At 33.8% G+C, this 23,489-nt stretch overlaps 3 protein-coding genes across 5 annotated transcripts; 2 read left to right on the forward strand and 1 right to left on the reverse strand.

Annotated features, from left to right (window-relative positions):
• The first annotated feature begins 21 nt into the window (after nucleotides 1-21).
• On the forward strand, nucleotides 22-1,542 carry tilB (touch insensitive larva B). The gene is made up of 4 exons (XM_069040861.1): nucleotides 22-137; nucleotides 199-1,006; nucleotides 1,055-1,291; nucleotides 1,344-1,542. The coding sequence occupies exons 1-4, from the start codon at nucleotides 128-130 to the stop codon at nucleotides 1,456-1,458; spliced, it is 1,170 nt and encodes a 389-aa protein (XP_068896962.1). The 5' UTR covers nucleotides 22-127; the 3' UTR covers nucleotides 1,459-1,542.
• Rab10 (RAS oncogene family member Rab10) lies at nucleotides 1,470-3,401 on the reverse strand. Its single transcript, XM_069041042.1, has 4 exons — nucleotides 3,197-3,401; nucleotides 2,806-3,005; nucleotides 2,666-2,755; nucleotides 1,470-2,613 (listed from the first exon to the last, which is right to left on the reverse strand). Exons 1-4 carry the CDS (start codon nucleotides 3,321-3,323, stop codon nucleotides 2,419-2,421), a joined length of 612 nt encoding a protein of 203 aa, XP_068897143.1. The 5' UTR covers nucleotides 3,324-3,401; the 3' UTR covers nucleotides 1,470-2,418.
• Nucleotides 3,402-3,640: 239 nt separating this feature from the next.
• On the forward strand, nucleotides 3,641-21,911 carry LOC138125548 (protein lifeguard 1-like). Of its 3 annotated transcripts, none has more exons than XM_069040929.1 (4): nucleotides 3,641-3,893; nucleotides 4,186-4,217; nucleotides 18,040-18,261; nucleotides 20,581-21,911. In XM_069040929.1, coding segments are annotated over exons 1-4 (978 nt in total). In that variant the 5' UTR covers nucleotides 3,641-3,891; the 3' UTR covers nucleotides 21,303-21,911. The 3 variants fall into 3 exon arrangements, with proteins under 3 accessions (XP_068897030.1, XP_068897044.1, XP_068897039.1); XM_069040943.1 differs by having other exon boundaries at nucleotides 3,642-3,893; nucleotides 18,040-18,231; XM_069040938.1 differs by having other exon boundaries at nucleotides 3,642-3,807.
• Nucleotides 21,912-23,489: the final 1,578 nt, after the last annotated feature.

A 23,489-nucleotide genomic window follows, 5' to 3' on the forward strand; every position in this document is an offset into this window, starting at 1 on the left:
GTTTTGTTCTTTTAACCTCATCACCGCCGCAACAATGTTTGATCGATGAGTCGCAACCATGGAAATTACTTAACGTCAAGTTGAAAACTGTGACTCACTGGGCGTTAATGTTGTTTGCGTAAATAAAATGGTTCGAAGTAGGTGTAAATTGCTCATGGGTAAATCACTTGCGTAAAATTTGTTTGATCTGTGTCACAGTTACCGAGGAGCTCGTTAGGAAAAAAGCGGAGCACAATGAAGGTATTATCGGGACTTTGGAGGAATTATCGCTGCATCAAGAAGACGTGGAGAGAATAGAACACTTAAATAACTGGTGCAAAGACATACAAATCTTGTACCTGCAAGCCAATTTAATTCCGACAATAGAAAACTTGAACAAGTTGAAAAAGCTGCAGTATCTGAATTTGGCGATAAATAACATAGAGAAGATCGAAAATTTGGAACGATGTGAGTCCTTGGAGAAACTAGACCTCACGTTGAACTTCATCGGTGATCTGGAGAGCGTTTGTTCGTTAGAACGCAACGTCCATCTGAGGCATCTGTATTTGACTGGAAATCCGTGTTGCGATTTTGAAGGGTATCGAGAATACGTGATCGTAAAACTTCCGCAGTTGCAGACTTTGGACGCGTCAGAAATCACGAAGAGTGAGCGGATCAAAGCCAAACAAAACGCAGCTTGCGTCGAAGAGGGCATCAAACGGGCTCAAGACCACTACAGCGAGTTCAGGGCGGAACAAAAAGTTAGAGTTGGGCAGGACTATGATCCTTCGGTTACGGATGAGGATTTTTGGAGAAGCACCAGCGAACATTGTCCAGAGACGAGAGTGGAAATCTCGCGGAGGTCGCGAAAATCGAAAGGACTCGATCAACAAGAGACAAAAGAGACGAGACAAGTCAGCTTGTTTACAAAACAAGGAAGACCTCTTAATGTCAATCAGGCCAAGCTGAATTTTAGATTTAGTGACGAGGACCCGGAGAAGTTTGTCCTTGATCTCGTCGTGTACAAGTACGCGCCCTTGAGTTGAGTAGGTAGTGTTTAAACATAAAATTTTAGGTATTTAGATACGAATTTGATCGAAATTGATTTGCAACCGATTTACGTGCGGATCGCTGTCAAAGGAAAATTGTTTCAAATTGTTTTTCCAGAAGAAATTCTTATCGATCGAAGTACGGCGAAGAGGTCACAGACTACGGGGCATTTGGTGTTGGAGATGCCTCGTGCTAACTACAAACCGATAAAAGGTAAAACGAAAATCAAGGCACCTCAAAAAATCAAGGACGAAACGAAAAAGTATGTGTGTGTTTTGAGTTGCCTAGATCTGCTTTGCTACTTTATTTTGCAGTGAATTTTTGGATGTGAAGGAGAACGATGAAATGGACGTCAGCAAAATCGTGGAAAATGCGAAAAAGAAATCTTTTGTTGACGACCCGGACGTGCCGCCGCTGGAATTTGGATAGAAACGACAAAGTCATTATGTTTTGTTTATTGTTGGAAAGCATAATTTATACACGTAAATAAATCGTTGCAAGTTCTACATTTAACCGAATATTTTCTAACAAATAAACACGTAGATAAATCAAGATATTAGCACAGACACACACTAATGTACAGGAGGACCAGAGAATCAACGTGGCTGATATTATATTCGAAGACAACTTAACTTAAATAGTTCCAACTTAAAGATTCGTTCTTTACAAAAAGGCAAACTTAGGAAAACGACTCCCAAAAGTAAAATTGGCAATAACTTTCTCTGGTTCTATCTGTCTAAATTTAATATCATAATTTTCGTCAAATAAATATAATGTTGAAAGCAACGCGACTTTTTCGTGAACGGAGATGGAAAGTATCTGACAAGATTGCACCTAAACATCAATTATTCGTTCAAATGATTATGTTTGTGTGAGCGAAATATCTAAAACTGTCGTTTTACAAAAATGTAATTCTATATAAAAATGTGAAATTAATTTAACATTATTAAAGTACATTTTTATATTCTACATCACACTGGATAAGTTTATTTTAATAAAGCAATCGGCTTATATTAAATATATTAAAAAATAATTTGTATTTCGACATTTACCATATAAGTAAAGCACATTTATTATATACTTAAATATTTGTGCCTCAAATTCCAGTTTGAAACCAGTAGAAAATATGAAAACCAAAAATCAGAAGCTTTCAGCAATATATTGCTTTGTAGAATTGATTTGGGCTACACCTACATTCAGATTTTTGGTTTATGACACATACAACAGCATAAATGAACTGACTTCTCTTACTGTTATCATGATTTATGGCTTTTGGTAATTAAACATTATTTCTAATTGGTAAAAAATCTTGTTCACTGTAATAACTTTTTTTCCTAGAAATCAGTTCTTATGCATAAGATTAATAATTGAAGTTTGAAATATTTAGAACTAATTGCTACAGCAAGATCTAGAAGTGTTAGACTGCTGTTTTCTATCTACCAATACCCTATCGACATGATCCCCAGGCTCCCTGCCTGCTGTTTTATCTAGAATAGCCTCTGCAAGGTCGTTAAAGGCTTTATCTATATTTATATTGGCTTTTGCAGAAGTTTCCATAAATCTGATGCCATGCTCACGTGCAATCTAGAAACACAACTTTATTATAAAGACAAATTTACAGGTCCACACAATTTACAGTTTCTCCTCGTTCCTTGCTTACTGTTCGTTTATCGGACATATCACATTTGTTACCCAGTATCATTTTTTCCACATCTTCATTTGCATGCTACAAAATATGCTCTTGACAATATTCATGACTACTCATTCATGTCTCACCTCATCTATGTTTCTTAACCATTTAACTATATTTTCAAAACTTTTCTCGTTTGTAATATCATAAACTAGCATTATTCCCATGGCACCTCGATAATATGAAGTTGTAATTGTGTGAAACCTTTCTTGTCCAGCTGTGTCCCATATTTGTAGTTTAATTTTTTTCCCTCTTAATTCGACTGTTTTAATTTTAAAATCTATACCTGAAAACGAACGTTTGAATTTGGCGCCTACTATGACCTCACCCCGAGTGTTTAAAAATATATCGCCAAAGTTAAATTTATCACACAATACAATGAAACGATTAAGTTGAATGCTAAAGATGCTTTCTTTGTGTTAAATGACCGTTGAATCAAGGAACAACAGCCAGGTTCAAGATCAAAGGTTAACTTACCTATGGTTGATATAAAAGTTGTCGTGAACGCATCGTCGGAAAATCTGAAAAGTATGCACGTTTTTCCCACTCCAGAATCGCCGATTAACAGCAATTTAAATAATAAATCATATGTCTTTTTAGCCATTTCTTTTTAACAGGAAAATTAATTAATTTTTGACGTACAACTACAAAAACAGTAAAAACACTAAATCAGGTTGGTCAACATAAATCAAAAGTTCCTAGAATAGAGCTATTTACCGAAGCTGAAATTTTCCGAAACTGCAATATACATTATAATATATTTTTCTAATAAATGGATTGCAAAAAAATTCGTTCAAATTTAATTTGGTCCATTCTTTTAAAACTTTAATACAATTAATATGAACTGAACAAGAGAACAAGGTACAGTTCGTGGAAGTAAATACCATTCTTTTGGCGCATGAGCATAGTCGTCAACGTCCTTGTTGTCAGGTATGTATGATCTTTTCTGTCAATTGTCAGAAAATTCCAGAGAAGTTCTAGACTTCCGACAAACAGTAAAAAGTGGGTTAAGGTGCGATTGAAATTTATTTTGTGATAGTTTTCCTGGTTTATTAACAGTGACAATAAAAAGATTGCCACAGTAAAAGGTAATACATAATATTACAAGCCTTTGCGAACCATATCGAGTGGATTCGGTGTCATTGGCGTGCTCACAAGGCGTTTTTTCGTCAATGTAAATATTAACTTTTCGCTTCCGCTTTTATTAATTATTTTGTATTTTCATCTCTCCCGTACAACATTTTGCAGATTTTGATGTAGCGAAACAGAGTTGTATGTAATGCGTACATTCTTATAATGTTATTGATTTTTATACAAATGATGACTCATAATCATTAAGTTGACGTGAAAGAAGCATTGCTCAAGAGTTTCGTGTGTTTTGTATTTTTCATTCGAGGGGCATAGAATTTGCAAATATTTGACTTATTTGTAGTAAATCTTCAGAGTCTGACTTGTTATTGTTTCAGGATGTCTTGGAATAGTGGGCCCTATCCCCAAGGTAAGTAAAAATGCATTTCTTGATAGTTGGTTCTTCTTATCTAAAACAATAGTTAAAATGATTTGGATAAGGTTAAATGGTTAGATTCACAAATAGAAATCTAAATCACGTTCTAAATATAAAAATAAAATCAACCAAGAGATTTGTAAATAGTACATGCTGGATACAATTTATACTAGAATTTCTTTATTATACCATACCTACTACATATCTAGCTAATTTTAAGGATGAACTGGAGTAACATTGAAAAATGGCGAAATTTGCTTAAAATTGGCACAATAGTCCTTTCATCCATTCTAAAGTACTGTGCCAAATTTAAAAAAATTTGGTCGAGGAATTTTAAAGTTATTACCTTTTAAAGTTTCGGGATATTTTACACGTGTTCTTATGAGAAATGGAGCAATGGTCGCATAAAAATTGATAAAAAACATATTTCAAAAAGGCCAATTTTTCTTAAATTTTTCACACAAAATATCGATATCGTAGAATTTTCTAATGAATTTACAAAAAAAGTCGGTCGAGGATTTTCCTTGTAATCGCTAATTACATGTGGAAAAACACGGTTTTTGAGGTTATGTATCTGTTTTAATTTCAATAAAAGTGAACAAAATGCATATAATTGACGTCGGTATGCAACATTACACTCATATCGCACGTTTTACTGCAGTTAAGCTTGTTTGACACGATGCTAAATTTCGTAGTAAATTTGTTAGAAAATGAGAGAGACCCTCGACAGGACCATAGTCTGTCTTTGTCAGATCCTGATTGTTCATTGGTCCTCTATCATTTACTAGTAAATTTTCTCAAAAATTTAGTATCGTGTCAAACAACTTTAACAGAAATCAATGAAAATTGAAATTCAGTGTGCTTTTATTTACTTTCACGTACAGTCTTAGTCAAAAGATTGTAAAATCACATGTAAGTAATTATCTAAATATCAAGAAAATAAACACAAAATTTACTTGCAACTCATTACAATTCGTTTCCAAAAATTAAAAACTATTTTTTCAAATATTGATTTCTCGTAATAAACGTTTCATAGCATTATAAGAATTCCGCAACTTTTTGCTGAGATTGTTACTCCAGTTCATCCTTAAAGTCATTTAGGTCAAAATGTTAGCAGTATCTATTCGTATGTATATCTGTGAAATGAAGCGCCAAAATGTGTTGATAACAGGGATTTAGGGGTAGTGCACAACAATATCTTACATTATAAACATTTCATTTGAGTTTTTTAGGCCCGGTTTATTCACCTTCAAGTAAATTTATCTGGCCAGTAGTTGCTATGATTTAGAATCTGCTATTGGTAGATCCATGGTAATTACCGTTCAAATAATAGTTATTTACATAAAAGTCACAAAAATCTCACATTACTGAAAAGGAGCTAAATTGAAATACGAGGCACTTTGTGCCGAGTATTTTAAAGCTCCTAGTCAAGTAAGAGTAAAAAAGACGAAATTTACAAGTTTTAGAAATTTTTTTTTACAAATTCTACAAAAATCAAGTTTGTCAATTTTGTTGGCAACTATAGTTACAAAGTAAACAACATCGAAAAAATTTCATCAATTTTGTGCGCGTGTTGTGAAAATTGTTCTTTTTTAAAGCATCTTTTTTATTTTGCGTCTTGTAAAGTCTTTACAGTCCGGAATTAGTAGTTTATTTACACACGAACGAGTTGAATACAACGTTTTTTTGTTCTCCAAATCTCTTAAAATCTTTTAAAATAACTTGAAATTTCGTTTTGACAAGTTGTGATATTTATCAAAATCCGTTCACACAGGAGAAAATTCCCAAATTCTGACAGTGTCGAACAAAAAATTCAATTTTCCTGCGCGTAAATAAGCAGGACAATGTTGTTTCCAAGACGATTTCCGGAAAAGTTACTTGAAGGTGAATAAACCGGGCCTTAGTCTAATTGCTTAAACTTTCTACCGAGTGTTATGGAAGTCCACGTAATAAATTTAACCACCAATAGAACTCGTTACAATAAACTTTTTTTTTATTTATCATTTTTTCGGCATATTCTTCCAAACAGAGTTAAAATTAAATATGTATAATTTGAACCCTAAAATATATACCCGCTCATGTGTTTACACATCCATTGATAACGAAGCACGAAAAAAGAATTACTCGAATGAAAAACAGTAAAAACTGTTCGTATTAGAACAGCGATCGTTCTTTTTTCAAAAAACTGTAAAGTTTTTACCGCACAGAAACATTTTCACTCACTTTTTCGTTTCAATTCACGATTATCCCATGAGCGAAGTCTCAAATTAGGGGTTAGAAAAATATAAAAAATATCCGATTAAAAAAAGATCAATATGTAAATAGTAGTTTATTTGACGAGTTTTTTTTTTGGCACGAGTGGGCCAATTTACACACGAACGAGTTGAATACAACGTTTTTTTGTTCGACGAGCCCCTTAAAGGTTCCAAATCGCTTAAAACCTTTAAAATTAGCTTGAAGTTTCGTTTTGACAAGTTGTGACATTTATCAAAATCCGTTCACATATAGTTTGTTTTTTAATCAAAGAACCACAACACCGCAATTTACACCCAAAATAGAACTGACAACATTGTACACTTCTGCTTAGGGTGAAAAATCTCATATAAAAATTGAGGTTATTAGAGATATTAGCAGGACAGCATGTTAATAAAGTTAATAACAACTAATAACAATTAATTTGAGAGTTTAATAAATGTCTTACTTTGCGAGGCATTTTTAATAACACATTCAAATTTTAGATGCGAGTTTGCGTACTTTCAAGGACATTAAAAATGACAGGCGTTGGCTGATATAGCCAACAGATATCAGTAAATTCCCTAAATTTAGTAAAATTTTATATGTGCAAACCTAAATCAATAGGTTGTGGTTCTTTAATTAAAAAACAGACTATAGGAGAAAATTCACAAATTCTGACAGTGTCGAACAAAAACAATGTTTATTTTAAAAAGTTCTATTGGTGATTAAATTTATTACGTGGACTTCCATAACGCTCTGTATAATTAGTAGTAGTATACAGGGTGTCTCAGCTAAGACTTTCGAGCCTAATAACTCGGTTATTTTCCAAAGAAAGGATTTTTGTGAAATTTAAAATGCAGATATTTTAGACGGTGAAGAATAAAATCCCATTAATGCAATTACCCAAGTCTTAAAAACGTAATTTTTACATGCCTTTTTAAAATGTTGAATTACTTAAGATTTACATAAAAAATTGATCGTCAATAAAAAAAATGCTGTAGGGAGAAACTCGTCCTCGAAAGACGTCTGGTTTGCAAGAAAAAAGCAAAAAACTGTGTTAAACGTAGCTGCAGATGCAAAAATGTAGACGCGTATCAAACAAACGCGCTATTTTGCAGAATTTTGGTCATCCCTTTTCGCACAAACGCAGGTGACATAGTAGACAAATTTACACTACCGCCAGCAGCGATGCCAGTTTCACTCATGTTATAAAGCTTGCGACACATTCAACTATGTCACCAACGCCTACTGCGATGAGACAATCATTAATAATGACGAACGACCCCGTATTTTTACAGATGGGAAAGGTGTAAAATCCGTTTTTATTTGAAAATAGATATGTGTAAAATCCCCCAAAGCATGATTAATCGTACATCCCGATTATAGCGATAAATATACATTGTAAATCAATACAGTACAAAAGTGCACCTAAACATGTGATTTCCTGCAATAATATTTTATTACATACCTATCTACCGGGTGGGGCATCGTATACGCGCACGCGAGAAATCGCGACTTCTAATTAAATAAAATATACCTTATCAATAATTAGTCAGGTATATAAAATTTCGCCAATTTTATTTAATTAGAAGTCGCGATTTCTCGCGTGCGCGTATACGATGCCCCACCCGGTATAGTAAATTTAAAAAACTCCTGGACTGTCAAAATTAAATTTTAAATAAAATGTTTGTTTTGACTGTACCGACATCAAAATCTAGTTATAAAATATATTTAGGTTATGTTTTCATTTTTAATCATTGAACTAAAAATGTTTTGAATCATTCACTGCTTTCAGCAATTGAAGTGAAATGCAGCAACTAAATGAATTAGAGCAATTTAATCAAGTTTATAAAAAATACGCGACAAACTGAAAACAGGTACAACAACCAAAATCATCCAAAATAAACTAACCTGTTTCATTTATTCAGAAGAAAATTATTTAACACTTGATTAACACTTATCTCTCCAAAATTTTGATTTGCGAATCACAAGAACGAACACCAATTCTTAGTTAACAATACTGGATCGGCACAAATTTGTAATTTCTTTCCGTTATCACTTTTTTGTTTGTTCCTCATAATAATTTCTTATGGCCCTCTTCTCTCGCGCCAATAGAACCACCTAGTTCGTTTTGAACTTTCCATTTTAACCTTTTTACAAAATACACTTAAATAATTTTGCAATTAAGGCCCGGTTTATTCACCTTCAAGTAATTTTATTTGAACGGTAATTACCATGGATCTACCAATAGCAGATTCTAAATCATAGCAACTACTAGCCAGATAAATTTATTTGAAGGTGAATACACCGGGCCTTATTTGATAATCAAAATCAAAAAATCAAAAATCCACCAACACCATTTTACCTCGAAAATAGAACCGACAACGTCGCCAACTTTTGTTTTTAGTGTGTTTGCAAGTGAGAAAAAAGCAGGATTATGAAAGAAAACCGTTGACAGTTGTTTTGGTCGTACTTCATCGTGTTTTAAAAATTGTTCGAAGCAGTAATGAGCGCTCGTTTTAATTTAGCGGTTAAAAGATTCCTTGTTTTTCAAGGCATTTTTATAATTTGGTATTTGTGACAAACCGAATGTCAAATTTTGGCAGGAGGTTGGGTTCAAGCTTATTCTATGGATTTCTTTTTTCTGCTAACATAATTCAACAGGTGGTTTTTGATTTTGAAACAGATTATATTTCAATTTTTCGTCTGTCATATATCGGTGTTCATTAAAATTTCCCGTCAAAGTTTAAGAGTCGGTTGTGAACGCACTACGGATGACAACTCTTATAAAGTTGTTTAAATCTAACCTCACTTTTGGCATTGTTTGTACTAGAGTTTGGAAAACTAACATAATTTGAATACTAATTTGAGGTAGGAAAAGTGAAATATTTCCTAACAAGGGCGGAATAGTAGATTACATACCGAGGTGGTATTTTTTAGCTACGGCTACGCCTTGGTAAACTATCTATAGCTCTCGACAGGAATGAAACACATTCCCACCGAGCTTTGTATACTATTTTATTCGGAACCATTACATTTTTACTAAATAAATAATATTTGATGCAGATTCATTTCTACTGTTTTTCGACTTCCAGTAAGTACGCCGCTGGAAAACAGGGCGGGAAGTGGCCTATTACTGACCAAGAGAGGGAAGTAAAAACAAAAAGGAATGGTTAACTTTCCGCCCTCCTATAAGGTTAGGAATGCGCATATTAGAATACGATTCCGAATAAATAATATTTCAACATTAAAAGTTCAATTTTAATCGTTTCCTGAGATACGTAACTTGAAATCTGTCAAAGATAACCTCAAAATTTACAACTATGTAATTTATGTTTTTTTTTAATACCGATTAAACTAACACGAAAAATATTGTTCAATATTCAATGCGTTGTTACTTTCAAGTTGTTCGGCCTGTTTTGCATATTCTTCAATATCAAATGATTCACTTGTATCGTTTGTTCAGTGAGAGTTTGGTTGAAATAAAAATCACAAAATTTTACGCAGACAAAGTACAGCCTGATCAACAATGACTGAACCTGTTGGCAATGAAACAATTGAAATTGAAAAGTACTTCTGTCTTTTGTCTCGTAATTGGCACTGACAGGATTTTTTAACTTGAGACGACATTAAAAACCTTTTTGGTAATGTCAGTTATGTTTATGCTATTACAAAAATGAACCTTTCATGGTAAATGTCAAATTTGCCAAATTTCATTGTCACCAACAGATTCAGTCATTCTTGATCACACCGTACTACCTAGCGTAAATTGTTTATTCATTTACCTTCAAGCAGTAACATTTTTTGCCCTGAAATTATGCTCTAATTAATGTATTCTAGTGCATTTTGTAGTGTTGGGATTTCCGTAAATTTACTCAAGCGAACAACTTAAATGCCTTCATAAAGTTTGTTTTTTTTTTTTTACAATCAAAATTGTTTCTCTATAGTAACGAAAGCAGAATAATCATGATTCCGCTTTTTAATTTATAAATACCTAATTAATAGTACCAAATTTAATTTATTTTTCAAACTCCAGTAGAAAAAATCGTATATTATGCAATACATAGGAAATCAAAGTTTTTCCGTACACGGCATGTTTGATCTCGGCTATCGCCTCGGTAAAAAAATCACATGCCTAATACATACGGAAAAAAATTACATTTCCTAACTTATTGATTGTACAAATAGCTATTATATTGTCGTATATTTTTTATTTTCTCAATTGGTTTAACATTAATATTGCATTAATTTAACATTAATATTCGGGGCACTTTTCCAGATTCCGCATTATTATCGGAAATTTTCGCATTGTAAATTAAAAATGTTATTTTATGTTAAATTTTAAAACATTAATATTAGTATAGTATCTAGGTTTTTCCATTCAGAAATAACCCTCTCGTTTTTGATTGCTTAAAAATAATATTTCAAAGTACTTTGTGTGAATTGCCTAGTCTACTTAAATTATCAAAATTGGAAATCTTAATAGGTATCTCATCTGATTTTCAATACTTTTTGTAATTAAGTAAAATGCGAATTATTTTATCTAAATTCCAGGTAGAGTGAAGTATCATGTTTGTATCTCGTAAGTGTTTTGATAATTATGACGACAAGAATGTTGATTAGCACTGCACTATTACTTGATAGTAATATCCGTAATAGTGTATGTACTCCGGCAAAATTGCCGTGCCGCCGGGTGGTGGAGGGTTAGTGGTTAGCTTTATGAATTATTTTGTAAATATCATAAATAATAATTTCTAACTCATTGTATTGACTAATAATAAATAATAAATTTATAGTACCGCAATCGCTTTTTAAAAATTTGAAAATTTTGGACTTAGAGAACACATTGGTGGTTGAAATTCAAAAAGGTATATTATTATACTCATGTCATATCGTGAGGAAATTCCTTAACATTGACACAGAACATAAAACACAAAAAAGTCTAAATGTGGAGGCAAGACGCCGGTAATTATGTTGATAAGCACTGCACTATTACTTGATAGTATTATCCGTAATAGTGTATGTACTCCGGCAAAATTGCCGTGCCGCCGGGTGGAGGTGGGATACGAATAAATTTTTTTCACTACTAGTAATAAAGTCTAGCGTTATCGGTTGTCATAGAACACTGAGAAGTTTCGTTTTTCTACGTTGGCTCAGTGACAGGTAATAGTTATTTATTTAACGAGTTCGTGTGTAATTTGGGCTTTTTTTGGCATGAGTGGGCCAGTTTAAAACTCGAGTGAAACGAGAGTTTTAAAGGTCCACGAGTGCCAAAAAAGCTCAAATTACACAAGAACGAGTTGAATACAACGTTTTTTTGTTCGACGAGCCCCCCCAAAGGCTCCAAATGGCTGAAAATCTTTAAAATTAGTTTGACGTTTCGTTTTGACAAGTTGTCAAATTCATCAAAATCCGTTCACACAGGAGAAAATTCTCAAATTCTGACAGTGTCGAACAAAAAATAATTTTTCATTATTAACCAGTGGTGAATAATGGAACAACCGTCACCTAGCAACGAAAGATTGTCGTCTATTTCAATGGTTAACGTAGACGATTTTCATACCAACTGTCAAGAAATGACAACTCGGACCCGTCGCATCCGACAAAATAATTTGATTAATAATTATTATCAGAAAGGGTTTTAACGTATCTAGTAGTGAAAAAAATAGTATATAAACTACGGTGGAGAAGTCCCTTATAGCCTGCGTGCCTTACAACCCTCGGCGCGCCTCGGGCTCTAATCTTGGCGCTTTGGCTATACTCATGAACTTCTCCACCTTGGTATATAATATACTATTCTTTTACAGTAGTTATAGTATTTTTAACCTGAATAGAAATATTGACTAAAATCATAAATCACATCAACAAAGAAACAGATCTTAAAGCACCCCATCGGGTAATTTATGGTGGGGTGTTAAATAACCTCAGCCCAACGGGCAAAAATGACCGCTTTCTTACCTGTAAGTGGATTGTAAATTACCGGATGGGTGCTTTAAGATCTGTTTCTTTGTTGATGTGATTTATGATTTTATTCAATATTTCTATTCGGCGTAAAAATACTATACACTCAGTTTCGATGTTGTATATTTACTAGAGGTCTAGCGTTCGAACTCCGAAGTGAGTGATGGGTATTAAAAAATAATCACTAGATTTTCTAGATCTCGTTTTATCTTATTTACGTGACAGATTTCTTTGACAGAGGTTTCAAATCTGAATTGTTTAACCAAATTTCGGTTGTTCCCCAGAGATCTGTGTTGGAGTCTTTATTCTTTGTACTATACAGATGACCTAAGTGCCAGATTAGATGTTCCTCAATTTGTTGTATGCTGATAATTTGAAAATTCATCATCGGGTCAGAACTTTAGGTGATTGCATTAAATTGTAAAATACATAATATTAATGTGGTACTGTGAGAATTACATATGTATTTGTTTTTAATCGAAGACAAGTGCTTTTTTGTTAGTTTTTCTAGTAAGAACTACATATCGAAAAATAGAAAAAAAGACAAAGTAAACTGGTAGTTGAGTAGTTGACGGCTTTGGTTTATTGTGATGGATGGAAATGTATATTCACATTTATCGTAAAATATGTGGAAATTGGTTTCTGGGACGATTCATGTTTGCAGGTAAAACTTAGTCATTTATTACTTATTATGTACTTTCACTCAAATGAGCTGATTTCAAAGATAGAGAAGGATTATTTAGACATAATAAAAATACAGTACACAATGAAACAGTAATCAAATTCAATGTCTACGAGAACAAATGGCAACTGTGATCAGCAGTCGACAGCTGTTACACTACTTGTGAGGCAGGACAGACATCCATGTACTTTCATCTTAATATTTACAAAATGTGCGCTGCAAGCTCAGTCTTAAATCCTTCTCCTCCTTTGTCATTTTCACATAACTTCTTAAGTGCACACATTTATTTTGGCAACATATTTAATAGATACTCTCTCTTCTGGAAGATCTTCTGTATCATTTCTTGTCCCAAAAGTTGTGCAGCCTAACCAACTTGTAAAGCACAAATCCCAGCCCTGCATGCTGCTACCTTCTGCTCCAACTTCTTCAAAATGTCTGGTAAATTGATCCAATAACTTCAGTTCCTCTATTTACAACAAATTGTTATGCCGTTTTCTTGAACGAAATAGTTTATAACAATAATTTTTTTCTTGCAACTTAAAAATATGGAAATTAAGGACAAATAATGTAAATTACGAATATTGGAAAAGCAATCATCACAATCAAATTCCTAGAACACCGAGCAGTCGAAAAAATGATAAATAAAAGATATAAAAAGTACAGTTATAATATATTTTTTCTATTATTGATTCAAAAAATTGAAATTCACGCATAGTTATCGGTGCCTGAAGTGGGTCATTTTCTAACGTGTATTTCTTTTTGCATTGTTAGTAAGATCGAAACCATAGAAACCATACAAAACAATGTGTGAAATGCGATTTCACGCACACGACTATTTCTGTGTTTCACTTCACGCACTGTATTTTATTAGTTACCTAGCAACATGGTCACTGCATTGAAACCTCAGAGTTCCTTCAAAAATTTGAATTTTTAATTTCAATTTTTTGAATCAATTATAGAAAAAATATTGTTTATATTTCGTGCGTGAAGATGTTTTTGTGCATTCAAAGGCTTATACTGCCTCGACCTTCGTCTCGGCGTAAAAGACCTTTTCATGCACAAAAAACACTCTCTTCACGCACTTAATATAAAAATAACTATTATTTGACGAGTTCTTGTGTAAATTGGAGTTTTTTAGCACGAGTGGGCCAGTTACCCACGAGTGTCAAAAAGCCCCATTGACAACACGAACGAGTTACAACGTTTTTTTGTTCGACGAGCCCCTTAAAGGCTCCCAATCGCTTAAAATCTGAATTAGCTTGACGTTTCGTTTTGACAAGTGGTGACATTTATCAAAATCCGTTCACATAGGAGAAAATTTTCAAATTCTGACAGTGAAGTGTCGAACAAAAAATAACTACATATTTAAGGCCACATGAAAACAGTATTGTTTTAATAAGTTTGCACATGTTTGGGAGATGCACAATCGTCATTCGATCAGTGAAATTAAGCAATGTCAGGTGCTGTCAGTTTGCTTGGATGACCGGCAGGAACCCTGTTCCATTCTAGCTTGAATACTTCATATCTTCATTACTTAATTTCAGTATTGTCTGTAATCCTAATCAGTAATCTACACAATATTTTACCAAAATAAATATATTTTTCTACGATCGTTCAAAAAGTGAGTGTTTATTGCATTGTTTTTAGTGGTGGAAGAAGTACCTCTTAATTCCGCTAGTCCAATAAAGTCTTTATTGCACGTATCTGTCAACAGTCTGTCTACGATCATGCAAAAAGTGAGTGTTGCATTTTTCACACACGACGCACAGGACTGAACTATTGTTTTTTCTAGTTTTTTTGTTCGATCGTAGAAAAAATGTTGTATGCAACACATGCAAAAAGTGTTATTGCACTTGACGTGTTGTCCCACTCGCCTGCGGCTCTTGGGACAATTTTCACGTCGCGTGCAATAATCATTCACTTTTTGCACTTGTTGCATAAATAACTACACTGCCCTAAAAAAGTTAAGGATATTGCTGTTTGTGAACAAGAAAGGAAGAACAGGGATCATAATCGATACACATGTGTAATTATTGCATTCATTTTCAGCCAAATGAATACAGAATGCAACTGAAAAAAAAGTTAAACCTTTGAAATTAAATAAAATTAAAATTAAATGAAATAATTTTTGTTTTGATTTCAAATAATCGGTATTTCGTCCTCGTACCCGTATAATTTCTCTAATACGACGAATTAAGTTGTCAATCTCTTCTTAGGGAATCTGTTGCCACAAAATAGGGAACAAGTCACTCAATTCCCGAATATTCTCTGGATAAGGCAAATAGTCTGCCAGAGTATTTCCAAGGTCTCAGGCGGGTTCAATGGGGTTGAAGTCCGGAGATCATGCAGATAGCTGAAAATGTTGAATTTTCTGCAAATCTAAGGTTTCCAAAACCAATCGTATCCTGTGCAGATGAGCGTTATCATTCACATATCGAGAACATCCTTAACTTTTTTGGGGCAGTGTATTAAAAAATAGTGCTTTCGAAGGATTTATCATTACTTAATGGATATATCCGTAATGAAATGATAAATAAATATGGTCTCCATGCCATGCCTGCTTTTATATTAATAATTATTTACTTTATTAATATAAATTATCGTGTTAACGTAGATATTTGTGTTTCACAAAATTGACAAATTGATCGATAATTATCTTTTATCATGCTGTGCGATCGTTAAGTAAATACTGATCGGCGATTGGTCGTGGGTCGTGGAGTCGTGGAGAAATACACTCACCGGCAAAAAAAGCGGAACACTAATTAAACAACAAATTTATTCTCATAATACCTATTTTGATGTATTTTGGACAGGATGCGATGATAGCAAACATAACCTTGAACGTTAGCATAGGCTATTTTATTAGCAATTTCGCATAAAAAGAAATTTTCTGCATAAAAAATCTTCCCTTCTTAAATTTACAATTTTTATAATCAAGAATCCTGGGTAGATTTTATAACTATTGTCATTTTTTATTGTTGTTAACGTCTAATTTAAGTACAGAACGTAAAAGAATGCCTCTAGATAGTGTGGATATTGCCCGAGCATTAGCTTTGATTGAAGATGGTCGTAGCATTCGTTATGCAGCTAATGCTATTGGGGCTCCTGTTACTACTGTTCACAGAGCTGTTAGAAGGTTTCACGAGACTGGTCAGTACACCAGGAGACCTGGATCTGGTCGAAAAAAAGCAACCACACACCGCGACGATAGATTTTTAGTGTCCAATATTTTGAGAGATCGTCAAATGACGGCTGTTATGATTCGAAATCGGCTGCGGAGGTACGGCAAGTAAACGTAAGTGAAAGAACAGTTAGACGTCGTCTTGCGGAAGGTAATTTGGGATCCTATAAACCAGCAAAAGGCCCAAAACTCACCCAAAATCATCGTAGACTCCGTTTAGAATTTGCACGGCAGCACCAAGACTGGACCGTTAATCATTGGCGTCGCGTTCTTTTCTCAGATGAGTCGAGATTTTGTGTACGATCTCCAGATGGGCGTGAGAAGGTATGGAGAAGGCCAGGAGAACGTTTTGCTTCATGTACATTCTCCACAAGAGAGCCTTTCCATGGCGGGTCTATCATGATCTGGGGTGGCATTTCTTTTGAAGCCCACACAGATCTAGTGCTCGTAGAAAATGGATCTCTCAATGCACACCGATATATCCGCGAAATTCTGGAACCACATGTTGTGCCTTATGGACCATTTATCGGCGAAGACTTTGTGTTTATGCATGATAATGCTCGTCCGCACATAGCACATTGTGTATCTCTTTATCTTGATACGGTTGGAATTTATCGAATGGACTGGCCTGCATGTAGTCCAGACTTAAATCCGATTGAACATGTGTGGGACAAGTTGGGAAGACAAATTAGGAGTCGCCCCGTTGTACCAGATAATCTGAATGACCTACGAATAGCGCTCTTGGAAGAATGGGAACGTATTCCTCAGGACTACGTTCAAAATCTGTTTGAAAGCATGCCGAGAAGGATGGAAGCGGTGATCAGAGCTAGAGGAGGAAATACTCGCTACTGAAAAATGATAATTTTTTGTTCGTTCTTGTTTTGTTGACTTAACATTAATTTTGAATAAATGTATTGATTTGGTTCTTTTTTCTAAAAAATGTTTTTTCACTTCAAATGACGTTTTTTCTTTGCTACCATTTATGTCTCACGTTCAAAAAGCAACAAATATTAATTTTTTTGCTTTTCTTACAACAAATACTACTAATTATTTCAGATACAGATACAAATACACACAAAATAATGGTGTTCCGCTTTTTCTGCCGGTGAGTGTATTTTATCAAATTATGTACATACATCCCATTGTGGAAATTTGAACGTTTTTATCTAATTACATGCTCGCTCAAATAAATCTAATTGACCACCGGTTAGTTGGTGTGAAATACACGTGAGGTAAATATGTAATCGTTGTAAAAGAGGAAGGTATGTACTTTTTTATGTCGCATTGGCAAAAATGTGACATTCATTGTATACTTATTAATTATTATTATTATATCGGGTGTTCATTTAATGTATCCTCAAAGTAGCTGTTGAAGAATCGATTGTGAACGCACCACGGATTACAGATCACGGATCAGCTGTTTAAATCTAACCACATTTTTTGCGTTGTTTGTTTTTTTAGACTCTTCAACGCCAACTTTGAGGATATACATATTTAAATGAACACCGATATATGGAGGAATAAAATTATTACAGAATATTCGTTCATAATTTATGTTTATCGTCATATCGGGATTTACGATTGATCATGCTTTAGGGGGATTTTACACATGGCTATTTTCAAATAAAAGCGAATTTCACACTTCACCTATTCGTAGGAACATTCGTATCATATTGTACGAATATGTAATATCCTTTGGGAATTGCTAATTTACGTATTTACGATATCCGATATTGATTGTTTTTTTTTTCAATAAGGTAATCAAGGGTATTATGGCGGTCAGCCACCACAACAGCCGTATCCCGGTGCCGGTGGTTATCCTGGAGCACCTCCATCGGGATATCCAGCTCCCCCACCAGGATACCCGGGAGCCCCTCCACCAGGATTTGGCGCCCCGCCGCCACAGCAACCCCCTTATGGAAATCCATACGATACGGCACCCCAACCAGGTGAAACAACTCCCTTTTCTTATAACACCGGTTCGTTATTTTTTTAGTTTTTCGGGCTGCTTTGTGTGCTATCCTTCCTGAAGCTTATATTTGTTGAATTGCTTTTATTACATTCTATTAACGTGTCTTGCAGATGTGTTCCAGTTGCGAACGTTTTTGGTAAATGAGAGTTGACTGAGTTATAGAATTCAAGCGCGAACGAGAGAACGCTTATTGACAGAAAAACAAGATTTTTTAAAATGTATTACGTTTGTTGGTCAGGTTATGCTCAAGAGTTTGTGTGTGAATTAAATTAAACATTCTTTTAATGTTTTCTAAATGTTAATGCACTTTGCTTTACAGGGTTCTATTTAAACAAAATTTTTGTATGTAGATGCATTTAGCAGATCGACTGAATTATGTATCTGCAAAATTAATCAAGAACTGAGATAATAATTATGTTTGTATTTTGAGTTCGTTCAAATTGTACAATTGTACAAGTGGCTTAGTTAACAAAAATTATAATACCTAATGAATTTTGAGGCAATAACATATACAGTGTGTCCCCGGATAGGTGAAACGACTCTTGATAAAAGATAAAAAAATTCGATTTAAATTTTCATTTTTTGGCGTTTAGCCCTGCTTCGTTAAAGACTAATTTTTAACATAATTTTAGTTTTAAAAATTAAGTATGCCTTGGAAATTTTCAAAAAACCTATTTTTCTCTAGAGTAAAGTGCCTTTTATGTGGTAAATACGACAAAAAGTTATTATTGTAATTAGCTAGTTATGCATACCTACATACATTTATCAATTCTTTGAATAATGTAAATAATCTAGGCAAAAATGAATAGGGAATTTTTCCATATTTGAAATGTGTTAGAAATATATAAAGATACACATTAGATGTAATGTTTCAAGTACCCGTAACATTTCAAATTTATCTAGTGTTTAAGAATACGTGGGAGGATTGGGGCAATTATTTTGCTTTCTAAGAAAAATTGTGGAATTCCCTATTCAGTTTTGGCTAGTTTATTTATGATTTTTAATGAAATCATTTTTGATACAAAAACCAAATGAAGCGTTAATAATACACTTTTGTGGTTTTAAAATTTGAATAGAAATACATATTTACTACTTATTGATTTAATTTGACAATGCTAAGTTTTTATGTTTTATGAAAATTCAAGAATTTATCGTCTGTAGCCAATTTTTACACACTTTCTAATAAATGATACGAGCGTGCCAGCAAAATTTTTGATTTTTATTACGATCACTACCGTCCGTTCACTCCACAGTGTCGATATTACAAAATAAAACGAACAATACGTAATTAAAACATGTGGTTGCAGTAACTTTCAAACATAAAATTGCTCAAATGTCCCCATGGACAAAGATCAAAGCTGTGTGTTGCCAACCATATAAATCAAAAATTACCAAAAGATACTTTTTCTACAACCGTCAAAAAAACGTGACATTTATGCATCGTTATCAATTCGCAAAGTATGTCATTTTTGACAAATATTTTAGCATCCAAGGAAAATTTTACAAAAATTAAAATGCAAAAATTTTAAAATGCGGTTGTACAAAAAATAGTGTTTGTATTTCGTGCGCAAGGTGATTGTTTTGTTGGCGCATTCGAATGAGTTTGAAGTCTCGACCTGACGGCCTCGACCAAAAACTCATTCTCATGCCCCAACAAAAAACAATCATTTTGCGCACTTAATACAAAAATAACTATTTGCTAACTTATTTTTTTACCTAGTGGACGGATAGTAATGAACTCGACTTTTTGTATTTTTTATATAATATTGACATTAATGACAGTTCACTTAATACTTCAAAGTCTAATTTCAACTAATATCTCAAGATTACAGTTAAATATTGTTTACGAGGTAAATTACATAATTGTAGCTTTTACAAAATTACTTCCACCAACTATTTTAACAAGTAAATCTTTTTTTTAATACATACTTTTGAATTATCGTCGATTATTATTTTTAGTCTTTTTTATTTCAAAATAAAAGAGAAGTAGATATTTTTAAATTGAAACTATTTCAGATACAATGGACAAAGCCTTGAAGTGGTTTTTAATTAAATATCGACCTTTTGTTTGGAGATTTTAATGATCTTTAAAAAGCAGTACCGGGCATACTCGTAGTTTTAGCTGATTTTTAGTAAAATTTTGAACCCGCGACTAGACCCCCGCAGCATGATTTAACTAGAAGTGGCAACCCAGCACTTGATTTATTTGATGTTAAACTTTGTACTTTTAATTTTTTTTGAGAGTTTTGAATCGGTAGATGTAGTTATTTTTTGGGAAGTGTGCAGTCGAAAAACTAAATAAATTCTTGCGTAATATTTGTTTTAGGCATGTATGGAGGATCAAACTACACTGCAGAGGATCCTGAAGTCAAAGGATTCGATTTCACAGAGAAAAGTATTCGGCGTGGCTTCATTCGCAAAGTATATTCGATATTGATGATGCAATTATCGGTGTCCCTGGCATTCATCGCTTGGTTCTTGTACCACGAACCTACAAGATACTTCGTTCAACATCACGTTGAATTATTAATTATATCCATAGTTATCATATTTGTCACGATGATCGCGCTAGTTTGCTGCGGCGAAGTACGAAGAAAGGCCCCTATGAATTACATTTTCCTCTTCATTTTCACGCTAGCCGAGTCTTTTGTCTTGGCCGTTAGCGCTTCAACGTACCAAGCCGAAGAGGTCATGATGGCAGTCGGTATCACCACGGCGGTCTGTTTGGGGCTGACTCTTTTCGCTTTCCAAACGAAATACGATTTTACAATGTGCGGTGGGATACTTTTCGTTGCCGTTTTGATCCTTCTCATTTTTGGAATCGTAACCATCTTCGTTCACACCAAAGTGATGAAGATGGTTTACGCTTCTTTGGGAGCCCTGATTTTTTCCATCTATTTGGTCTACGACACGCAGATGATGATGGGCGGCAACCATAAGTATTCTATCTCCCCTGAAGAATATGTCTTTGCTGCTTTGAACTTGTACATTGACGTAATCAATATTTTCATGTACATTCTGACAATTATTGGAACGTCGCGAGACTAGGAGTAATCCAACCTCTCGTTGGTTAATTGTAGTGCGAATTCCCTGATGGGAATTGTACGTCGTGTTTGTTTTTTGGTGTATATTAATTATTTTGTTATTTGAGAATATCTGTTTATTTTTGTTTTATAATATTTAATAAAGAACAAAATAAGGGGAATTTTTTATTTTGGCAAATAGTTAATACGGCATTAATCTTTATAATCCTCTGAAAAAGTTCTCAATTATCATTTCTTATAATGATCTGTACAAAAATGTTATGTGTAGATTGTTCTCCTAAACTTTTTACCTGTGGCAATAAACAAGCCAAGTCTTACTGACGAAATTTACATTGATCAGTGGAAGCAGCTATTAACAGACTTCTAAAATCAGTGGTAAGTCCACTTTAACGTAGTAAGGCGACTGTTGTGAGCGCTTCGTTGTACAATATTTAAAAAAAACCTGTAAAGCGTTTTGTGATTACTGTTACCTCGATCACGCTATTAATGAATTCCTTTATTCAGTATAAAAAAAAAATACATATTGTATAGAGATAGAAATATAACTATAGTTTTTAATGTTTACTCTGTAATATGCTTAAGAAAAATAAATGCACCCAAGTATTCTCTTGTACTTGCTCATTTTATTTTACGATTGGAAAGAAACTAATTTCGCGTAGGTACGTTTTAGACACTTTTAACCAGTGGAAGAACTCGCCAATTTATTAAACTTCTCTATAACACTTTGCAAAAGTTTTCCAAGATTTTGTGCCCCCAAATTTTTACCAAAGGAGTCGTTTTGTGTGTGATTAATCTCTATTTTTTTGTACCATAAAATATAGTATGTTTTAATGGCTAATTTATTCCAAATTTCAAATCAATTCGTAACGCTTTTTCGTAAAAAATTTAAATAAGAAAAACGTTTCATTTAACAGGCCCTGTTTCGTGTTAGAATTAACACGCATTTTAGTTTCGTTAACGATACTTTGGCATACCGGGTGGTTCAACACTTACCATTTTTGCGATTACGCGGTTTCTAATTATCGAAAAAATTTGACGCTTGGCTATGAAGGGACACACATATGAAGCTATAAGCCTGCCCCATTATTTTATTCATTATCAATTAGGCTTCGCCTCAGGAGGCGATTAAGTGAAATTAATCAAAATTCGAATTAAAAAAAAAATCTAAATGCATTAAAATAATACAGAAATCTGAAAATAACCAAAAAAGTTGATCATGCTCAATCAGAATATTAATTGTAGATTATGCGTACCGAGTTTCAGAGTTTTTTGACAATTATTAAATGTGTAATCGCAAAAATGGTAAGTGTTGGACCACTGGTTGTAAGTTAAGGCTGTTGCCTAGTGGTTGGTAAAGCGCGCTAAACGGATTTTAATTATTTTTCCACAATTTTATGTTTGAAGCTATGGTGACTATATTTTTTGTTAAACATTAACGTATCTCACGGGGCTACTGTCTCAATTCTTCTTTATGTTTCTTACGAAACACGGTAAAACAATCAGTGTGCAGATGAACTTCACATTTTTCACACATAGGCGCTATTGATTTTACAGTCTACAACGGCGTCTTTTACCCTCTTCCTGACGTATAAGGTTGTGTCCAATTTGGTCATAACGCCCTTCAACTGGTAAACTGCTTCGAGATGGACGACCCCATAATGTGGAAACTGCAGATTCTTCTAAATTTTCTTCTTGTTTCTCTCCTTCTGCGGTTGTTGACTTGATTACGCTTTGCAGCAGCGATAAAACCAAGTAAGACCGAAACAATTTGCAATATCATAGATGAATATATTTGTATAAGTATCCACCTGAACTGCACAGACACCAAATTTTAAAACCGAACCGAACCGGTTTACCCTTGATAAACATTTTTGCCGACTATCGACCGAAGTAAGGAACCATTTGTTCGCCTATTGAGAGATTATGTGTAAATATTCCAAATTGTAAAAATCTTTCGTTCAGTGATGTGAAAATTGGACGTAACTTCGAAAATTTGTCGTTCTTGTCTAAATTATTATATTCCGATAGATGAAGATTTCCCTTGATCGCACGAAACGTATTTCTATTCATGCATTTTCGCACCAGATCTACGCCTTTATCGAGATCTTTTGACCAGTATAATGTCAGTAGCTGGCAGCGTGTGATACCTATCCAGTCAGCATCAATATTCCTATAAAGTGTCTTAGCTGGG

Source organism: Tenebrio molitor, chromosome 1 (genome assembly GCF_963966145.1).
Source record: "Tenebrio molitor chromosome 1, icTenMoli1.1, whole genome shotgun sequence".
NCBI lineage: Eukaryota > Metazoa > Arthropoda > Insecta > Coleoptera > Tenebrionidae > Tenebrio > Tenebrio molitor.